The 10136-nt window shown below is 48.0% G+C and overlaps 1 protein-coding gene across 1 annotated transcript in view; it reads right to left on the reverse strand.

The window, feature by feature from the left end:
- TRPM2 (transient receptor potential cation channel subfamily M member 2) overlaps positions 1–9253 on the reverse strand; it is a 539198-nt gene extending 529945 nt beyond the window's left edge. Inside the window, exon 1 of the mRNA XM_068263660.1 lies at positions 9092–9253. Within this exon, the coding sequence (XP_068119761.1) occupies positions 9092–9253 (162 nt within the window). The remainder of the gene's footprint in view (positions 1–9091) is intronic.
- Between the last annotated feature and the right edge of the window lie 883 nt (positions 9254–10136).

Genomic DNA, 10136 nt, shown 5'->3' on the forward strand with positions numbered 1-10136 from the left:
GTTAAGTTGGCCCATGTCTATAGGATGGAATTGCTTACAGCTAGATTATCAGATAAACAGACACAATTCGATAAAATTTGGGGTGTAACTAGCTTCCATGCCTCTATCTAAACGGCGTTGTAGATAACCCTCTGATTGATCATCCCATTTAGAGTTGGCAATGGGACGCTTGGCCATATATCCACCCTGACCTCTTTTCTTTTCTATCCTTTTTTTTCCCTGATGTGAAGACTGGTACTTCGCATCAGATCTTCTTCTCTTTTCTGCTCTACTCTCTATTCTATATTTCCTACTTTCCCATCTCCTGTCTAATCTAAATCTCTTTCTAGACTCAATACCTTATGGTTTGGTCATTTGCAATAGGGATAGGCCACGGATAACAGTGGTAGGAGGAATTGCTGGTATGTGAGCGCGGTATGTTCCCGCGCCCAGCGATTCCTCCTTTTCTACATAATTATAAGGTTAACGGCCGGGTTAGTTATTTGTAAGAAATGACATATACATTATACTTAATCTATAATGGTCACTGTGTTTATATGGTATGTAACCTGTTGATGATTTTTTTCTACCCATTACCAAAAATGCCCAAACATTTTGTATGTTTTCTATTTATAAAAAATAAAAAACTTTAAATATAAAAAAAAAAAGCAATAGTAAATGCTTGGAAATGGTTTAGAACCAATTATAATGTACTACGATTAAATATATATTTGTCAAGGGGTACGTGTGATAATGTTTACCATGCTAGGGGGTACTTGGTGAGTACAGGGTTTTAAAAGGGGTACATACCAATTAAATGTTGAGAAACACTGCTCTAGAGGACACGGAGAACATCTGCTGGCGAAATGGAGGAAGTTCATCAATAGTTCAGGAAATTTGCCAGCAGATGCATTTTGTGACATTACCCCCACCCCCCTCAAGGAGCGGTCTCCGAATGCTCCATATGAACTCACGTCCACCAGGATCCCAGGACATACTGGGCAGAAAGGCAAGACCAAGGAGGGCATGGGTGAAAAAAGTGTACAAACATGAACAAGGTAACAGGCAACATGTTGCTGGGCTGAGTAGATTCAGGGTCATCAGGTAACAAAGAATAAAAACAAGGAACACCAAGAGCCCCAATAGTGTAATCTGTACTGGTAAATGGTTACTAGATAGAGTAAATATTAATACTCACAAACCAGGGTTACCATTAGGCAACCACTGTAAAGGCAGGTGGGGAGATTTTCCTGACCCCACTCAGGAATAAGAAGTCGCTCTCTGTAGATGAGAAAACCCAGGGTGGCCTCAATATTATGCAGGAGAACAGAGGCGCCAAAAGGATAAAAGGAAGCTAAATGAGCTTAAAAGCCAAATTCTTGGTAAATAGAGGCGGTAGTGGTGGACTTACCTGCTCCAAGTAGACACACAACGACTGTAGTAAAGACAGTCAATATATTTTATTTATGAACTCCAAATATGCAACGCGTTTCGCAGGTTTGATCCCGCTTCATCAGGCAATAACAACGGAGCAATAGCATATGTGGTCAGTAGAAGAGCCAGGCACCTCTGTTTAAGTTGCCTGGCTCTTCTACTGACCACATATGCTATTGCTCCGTTGTTATTGCCTGATGAAGCAGGATCAAACCTGCGAAACGCGTTGCATATTTGGAGTTCATAAATAAAATATATTGACTGTCTTTACTACAGTCGTTGTGTGTCTACTTGGAGCAGGTAAGTCCACCACTACCTCCTCTATTTACCAAGAATTTGGTTTTTAAGCTCATTTAGCTTCCTTTTATCCTTTTGGCGCCTCTGTTCTCCTGCATAAGGTAACAAAGAATGTTGAAGATAAAACTGGAGACCTTTAGGCAATGCAACAGCCCAAGGTCAATGTGCAGAAGCAACAGACAAGACATCCATAGGACTCCAGGATGTGCAAACATCAGGTAGTATAGTAGACTGAACACCAGCAGGGAACACAGAATACCCTCTGCATTAATGGCAGTCGGGAGGGCAACAAGAGAAACAGCAAGCTTGGAGGCATCGGCAGGAACACCAGACTCAGCAGCAGCAGAAACAACAGGCTTGGAGGCCACAACAGGATCAACAGCAGACTTGGAAGCAGTAGCAGGAACAGCGGACTTGGAGGCCACTGAGGAAACAACCGATTGGAGAGCAGCCACAGGAACACCCGACTTGGCAGGAACAACAGGATCAGCAGGCTTAGAGGTCACAACAGGATCAACAGCAGACTTGAAGGCGATAGCAGGAACAGCAGCAGTCTTGGGAACCACTAGAGGGACATCAGCAGACTAGGAAGCCACTGTGGAAACATCAGATTGGGGAGCAGCCACAGGAATACCCGACTTGGCAGGAACAGCAGGATCAACTGGCTTGGCAGGAACAGCAGAATCAACAGGCTTGGCAGGAACAGCAGGATCAACTGGCTTGGCAGGAACAGCAGAATCAACAGGCTTGGCAGGAACAGCAAGATCACCGGACTCTGCAGGAACAGCCGGATCATCAGACTCGGCAGGAGTAGCAGACAGATTCGTTTCAGGTAACAGTTTATGAGTCTGTGGGTCAAAAGTATTTTGAGGAAACCAGGTACCAGCCAAAGTCTTGGAAGATTGAGCAACAAATGTGTGAAAGTTCTGGGCATCAACAGAGAACTGACCTTCGGCAAAAGTTTGAGATTGGATTTCAGCAGATTATGTTTGTGATGACTGACCATTAGCAGGGTATTGAAGAAACTGGTTTTCAACAGAAGTAATGGAGTACAAAGCCTCAGCAGATGCCTGTGGAAACTGGGTAACAGAGAACGGTGGTGCCAGGATTTCAGAAGATAACTGAGGACATTGGGCAACATTGGAAATCTGTAGTAACTGAATCCCACATATCTGTGGAGAATAGGAATCAGCACACGTCTGGGCTCTAACAGGGGTGGCTGGACAAGGAACATCAGCAGGAACTGGGAGCTGGACCTTTGGCTGGGCTACTAGCTGGACCTCTGACTGCACAGCTGGCAAGACCACAGGCCGAGCCTTCAACTGAACCTTAGGACAAGCAACTGGCAGAATTTCTGGTCGAGCAATCGGCCGGGCCTTTGGCTGAGCTGAAAAGTTATTATCTGCTGGAATTTCAAGCTGAGACTCTGCCGGAACGGCCGGAATAAGCCCTGCCAAAAAGTCTGGACCGGACTCTGCCGAACCAAGTGGCAGTGTCTCTGCCAAGTTGTCCGACTGAGCCAATGCCGAACAGACCAACAGGGATACCGCCAACCCAACCGACAGAGAAACTGCAAAGCTGTCTGACAGGGGTTCCATGGAACTGACAGGCAGGTGCACTGCTGAGCCTACAGACAAGGACATGGCTGAACTGACAGGCATGGGTTTAGTTTCATTGGCAGACACAGGCGAGGCTGAGATGACTGGCACGGACTTATCTGAGCTGACGAACAAGGGCATGGCTGTACAGACTGACATGGATACTGCTGAGGTGGATGGCACAACTGAAATAACTGGCAAAGTTGTGGTGGCAGACACAGAACTGGCAGAGGCGAAGTCTTTAGTTGATAACACTGGAAGGATGGAGGCTGTAGGGAAATACTTTCGTTTGACTTTATTTCTCTGACCCTGTCTGGAAGCAGGATTAAATTTGTGATAGTTCATGTATATGGCTGCAGGACGTTGGAAAGACCAGGGTGTAGTTTTGACAGCTGTTTGCAAGGAAGTAGGTCTCCTTTGACGGTTGGATCCTGACAAGACAGAGTCTTTATAACTGGTTGCTAAGGGCAACAGACACGTTGGATCTCCCTTAGTAACAGGTGTGACTTTAACTGCTGCAAATTGTGAGTTCTGGCCAGAGGTGAGTACAGAGTTAACAGAGGAAGGAGAAACATGAAAATGAGAAGACAGAACCCTTTGCCAAGCGATTATTAATGCAGAAGCAGCTTCAGGCTTACAAAGTCCATTCGCACACATGGATTTAACACTTATCAAACATTTGGTCACAAATTCCTCACTTTGTTTGCAATAAAATTCAATAAAACTTGTCCTGTCATAAATACCAATAATAAGCATCAATCTCTTCTGCAGTCATATTAAAACAGGCTTGACTTTTGCAGATTCCTTGATCAATGGAGTCATTCAAACCACTCAGGCATGCATCCGCATGCGGTTTAACAGGCTCAGAAGAAAAATCAAGAACACAATCTGTCACTTTTAAGACTAGAAAATTTACTGGATCTGACTGAACTATGATTGATTACTGAGTACGGCATAAACTGACTGCCAGAATCATCAGAAGGGGGGACATTTTCACACAATAGATCTTTCCAGATATCAATTAGGGGAGCAACAAAGTCATTCATACAAACCCCCATATCAACTAAAGTGGATGCAGAATCTATGCATTCATTCAAAAAGTTCTCACTGGTATCAAAGTAATAATCAATAAATGCTTCCTCATCACATTCCATCTCATAAACTAAGGCCTCTATTTCCCATTTTTCAAAAGGAGGATCCCATGAACTCTTGTCATAGGCAGATTCATTATCCAGAGCATAAGTTTTAGGGTGAACGGTCTGCATGGAGGTGGCTGGAACATTCTTTGGTTTGCTCCGGTTTAATACTGCTGTGGGAATTTTGCAGGGAAGAGGAACTGGCAAGGATTTGGTTACAGAGGCTTGATAAATTTGGTAGGTGGTGGGAGACTTCATAAATTCAAGAGTGTGTAGAATTTTTAACAAAGGCTGAACATCAGATTCAAGGAATTCTCCCTGCTGGACATATGAATTGATCTGCCTAATGCTTTGCACCAAATCATCATATGAATAGTCATACAACTTATCAAAACAGAAACTTTCATCCTCCTCAGCCAAACAGCAATGATAATCGATACTTGCATAATTCCATTTAATTCCCATGGTGGCAAAACTACTCTCAGTATTTCCTGGTGACAGAATTTTTTGTGGCTAGCTCATCTGTCATGATTCTGCTGCATTGGTGTGCAATGCAAGGGAATCGCAAGGAACATTGCTCTGTCAGTATGCAAGAAACACTGAGACTGGAATTAACCCTCCTGGCGGTTAATTTTTTTTGCCACTTAGGCAAAAATCCTTTTTTTTTTATTTTTTATTTTTTTGTTTCATGTAAAGCTACCAGAGTGGTAGCTACATGAAACACCACTAGAGGGCGCATGTGTCCCTCTAGTGCGATCGTCGCCGGCATCAAAAGCAAACAGGGGAACGCGTATATAATGCGCTCCCCTGTTTGGCTTCTCCTGTCGCCATGGCGACGATCGGAATGACGTCATGGACGTCAGCCGACGTCCTGACGTCAGACGTCTCCGATCCAGCCCATAGCGCTGCCTGGAACTCATTGGTCCGGGCAGCGCAGGGCTCTGGTGGGGGGGGGCCCTCTTGTGCCGCTGCGTGCGGGCGATCACCGCAGAGCGGCGGCGATCGAGCTGTACGCGCGGCTAGCAAAGTGCTAGCTGCGCGTACAGCAGTTTAAAGTGTGCAGATCGCCCCACCAGGGGCTGAGATATCTTCCTGCGCGGCATAGCCCGAGCTCAGCTCGGGCTTACCGCCAGGAAGGTTAAAGGAATGAATATAAAGATTTATTGCAAAGAAACTCAAAAGATAAACAGCATAAATGGTGTACATTAAGCTCATGTACAGAGTTATGCAACTAAACTGTCAAACAGCTTACACAAACAATTAGCATTACGTTTCTGCAGAGAATCATACAAACGTCAGGCTATTAGTATAAGCAATGGTGCAACTGGAACTAACACAGTAGCAGAACCTATCAGGGATTGTATATGCTATAGACCCCCTGCATATAGGATAATATGCAAATGTATCCCAAGCATAACAATAGTGTGCACACTGAACCCCGAACCTGACTAATATACACACATGAAAATAATATACACTATTTACAAAGGCAGAGCATCAGAATATAATCGGCAGGCAACGGAACGTCATACATGCAGGGTCAAACCAGAGAAATAATCAAGATACAATCGCTTAGGCAAAGGGTTAGTCAAAATACAGCAAACAGGTCAAACACGGTAAGAGCAGATACAAGGCTGAGCAAGACAGGAAGGCTAGGACTCAGGATCAGGAACTGACATTGATGAGCTAGCACAGAGTGGTCTGTTAAAGCAGCTTATATAGTGTGCAAGAAAGTCAGATGACAAAGTCCAGGTGATCACAGAGCTGCCCTCATTAAATCTGCAACAGTTTCTGTGAGAGAGACCTCTGCTGGTGGCAGAGAATGTTTCCAGCTGCTGCAAACACTGAGGACACGGAGGACATCTGCTGGCGAAATGGAGGAAGTTCATCAATAGTTCAGGAAATTTGCCAGCAGATGCATTTTGTGACAATAGGCCAGACTGCAATCATGCAGGAAGACTGCAGGAGAGAGGCCAGACTGCAATCATACAGGAAGACTGCAAGAGAGAGGCCAGACTGCAATTATGCAGGAAGACTGCAGGAGAGAGGCCAGACTGCAATCATGCAGGAAGACTGCAGGACAGAGGCCAGACTGCAATCATGCAGGGAGACTGCAGGAGAGAGGCCAGACTGCAATCATGCAGGAAGACTGCAGGAGAGAGGCCAGGCTGCAATCATGCAGGAAGACTACTGGAGAGAGGCCAGACTGCAATCATGCAGGAGGGAGGCCAGACTGCAATCATGCAGGAGAGAGGCCAGACTGCAATCATGCAGGAGAGAGGCCAGACTGCAATCATGTAGGAAGACTGCAGGAGAGAGGCCAGACTGCGATCATGCAGGAGAGAGGGAAGACTGCAATCATACAGAAAGACTGCAGGAGAGAGGCCAGACTGCAATCATGCTGGAAGACTGCAGGAGAGAGGCCAGACTGCAATCATGCAGGAGAGAGGCCAGACTGCAATCATGCAGGAAGACTGCAGGAGAGAGGCCAGACTGCAATCATGCTGGAAGACTGCAGGAGAGAGGCCAGACTGCAATCATGCAGGAGAGAAGCCAGACTGCAATCATGCAGGAGAGAGGCCAGACTGCATTCATGCAGGAGAGAGGCCAGACTGCAGTCATGCAGGAGAGAGGCCAGACTGCAATCATGCAGGAAGACTGCTGGAGAGAGGCCAGACTGCAATCTTGCAGGAGAGAGGCCAGACTGCAATCATGCAGGAATACTGCAGGAGAGAGGCCAGACTGCGATTATGCAGGAGAGAGGCCAGACTGCAATCATGCAGGAGAGAGGCCAGACTGCAATCATGCAGGAATACTGCAGGAGAGAGGCCAGACTGCGATTATGCAGGAGAGAGGCCAGACTGCAATCATGCAGGAGAGAGGCCAGACTGCAATCATGCAGGAGAGAGGCCAGACTGCAATCATGCAGGAAGGCTGCAGGAGAGAGGCCAGGGTGCAATCATGCTGGAAGACTGCAGGAGAGAGGCCAGACTGCAATCATGCTGGAAGACTGCAGGAGAGAGGCCAGACTGCAATCATGCAGGAAGACTGCAGGAGAGAGGCCAGACTGCAATCATGCAGGAAGACTGCAGGAGAAAGGCCAGAATGCAATCATGCAGGAAGACTGCAGGAGAGAGGCCAGACTGCAATCATACAGGAGAGAGGCCAGACTGCAATCATGCTGGAAGACTGCAGGAGAGAGGCCAGACTGCAATCATACAGGAGAGAGGCCAGACTGCAATCATACAGGAGAGAGGCCAGACTGCAATCATGCTGGAAGACTGCAGGAGAGAGGGCAGAACTGTAATCATACAGGAGAGAGGCCAGACTGCAATCATGCAGGAGAGAGGCCAGACTGCAATCATGCAGGAGAGAGGCCAGACTGCAATCATGCAGGAAGACTGCAGGAGAGAGGCCAGACTGCAATCATGCAGGAAGACTGCAGGAGAGAGGCCAGACTGCAATCATGCAGGAGAGAGGCCAGACTGCAATCATGCAGGAGAGAGTCCAGACTGCAATCATGCAGGAGAAAGGCCAGACTGCAATCATGCAGGAGAAAGGCCAGACTGCAATCATGCAGGAGAAAGGCCAGACTGCAATCATGCAGGAGAGAGGCCAGACTGCAATCATGCAGGAAGACAGCAGGAGAGAGGCCAGACTACAATCATGCAGGAAGACTGCAGGAGAGAGGCCAGACTGCAATCATGCAGGAGAGAGGCCAGACTGCAATCATGCAGGAGAGAGGCCAGACTGCAATCATGCAGGAGAGAGGCCAGACTGCAATCATGCAGGAGGACTGCAGGAGAGAGGCCAGACTGCAATCATACAGGAGAGAGGCCAGACTGCAATCATGCAGGAGAGAGGCCAGACTGCAATCATGCAGGAGAGAGGCCAGACTGCAATCATGCAGGAAGACAGCAGGAGAGAGGCCAGACTGCAATCATGCTGGAAGACTGCAGGAGAGAGGCCAGACTGCAATCATGCAGGAGAGAGGCCAGACTGCAATCATGCAGGAAGGCTGCAGGAGAGAGGCCAGACTGCAATCATGCAGGAGAGAGGCCAGACTGCAATCATGCAGGAGAGAGGCCAGACTGCAATCATGCAGGAGAGAGGCCAGACTGCAATCATGCAGGAGAGAGGCCAGACTGCAATCATGCAGGAAGGCTGCAGGAGAGAGGCCAGACTGCAATCATGCAGGAGAGAGGCCAGACTGCAATCATGCAGGAGAGAGGCCAGACTGCAATCATGCAGGAGAGAGGCCAGACTGCAATCATGCAGGAGAGAGGCCAGACTGCAATCATGCAGGAGAGAGGCCAGACTGCAATCATGCAGGAGAGAGGCCAGACTGCAATCATACAGGAAGGCTGCAGGAGAGAGGCCAGACTGCAATCATGCAGGAGAGAGGCCAGACTGCAATCATGCAGGAAGGCTGCAGGAGAGAGGCCAGACTGCAATCATGCAGGAGAGAGGCCAGACTGCAATCATACAGGAAGGCTGCAGGAGAGAGGCCAGACTGCAATCATGCAGGAGAGAGGCCAGACTGCAATCATGCAGGAGAGAGGCCAGACTGCAATCATGCAGGAGAGAGGCCAGACTGCAATCATGCAGGAAGGCTGCAGGAGAGGAGGTGATTGGCACAGCACAAACCTTGTCTCCATCCATGAACTGCGGAGAGGCCTTCTTCTTCTTCTTGGCATCAGCGGTGGTCGGTCGGTATCCAGAATGTAGATTGCCATACTGAAAGTTTTTCTGATAGTGCAACTCCACCCCATCCACCTGGTCTTCAGCTGTAGTATTGGCTTGTCCCATTCCCTCTGTTCCACACGACAGGGCTCATCCTGAGGGGGGCGACACAGAGTCAGACACAGAATGGCCAGAACAATGGACAAGACAGAAGCTGGAATAGAATAACACTAGCAGCCTATCAGTTTGTCATTACCCTGGTAATCAGCTCTCAGACTCGCCTCCATTTCACTGGCTCCGCCCTCAGAATCTCCTCCATGTCCCTGGCTCCGCCCACCATGGGGTCTGTGCAGTAACACTTTTTTTTTCAGTTTGTCAGTTACGTAAACATTTATGAGGGTGGCCCAAACAATTCCGTAATAAGATTTAAAAAATGGTCTCTCCATTCCGTCTCCAGCTAGAAACGGTAAACAATTCCTGTGATGTCCCTCAGCATCGTAGCAATAACTCCTCCTACTCCCCTGGGTGGATTCTGGGCAGACTCTCCCTGTTACTCACCTGGGTGGATTCTGGGCAGACTCTCCCTGTTATTTACCTGGGTGGATTCTGGGCAGACTCTCCCTGTTACTCACCTGGGTGGATTCTGGGCAGACTCTCCCTGTTATTTACCTGGGTGGATTCTGGGCAGACTCTCCCTGTTATTTACCTGGGTGGATTCTAGGCAGACTCTCCCTGTTATTTACCTGGGTGGATTCTGGGCAGACTCTCCCTGTTACTCCCCTGGGTGGATTCTGGGCAGACTCTCCCCGTTACTCCCCTGGGTGGATTCTGGGCAGACTCTCCCTGTTATTTACCTGGGTGGATTCTGGGCAGACTCTCCCTGTTATTTACCTGGGTGGATTCTGGGCAGACTCTCCCTGTTATTTACCTGGGTGGATTCTAGGCAGACTCTCCCTGTTATTTACCTGCGTGGATTCTGGGCAGACTCTCCCTGTTACTCCCCTGGGTG

The sequence above is a fragment of the Hyperolius riggenbachi genome, chromosome 2 (assembly GCF_040937935.1).
Source record: "Hyperolius riggenbachi isolate aHypRig1 chromosome 2, aHypRig1.pri, whole genome shotgun sequence".
Taxonomy (NCBI): domain Eukaryota; kingdom Metazoa; phylum Chordata; class Amphibia; order Anura; family Hyperoliidae; genus Hyperolius; species Hyperolius riggenbachi.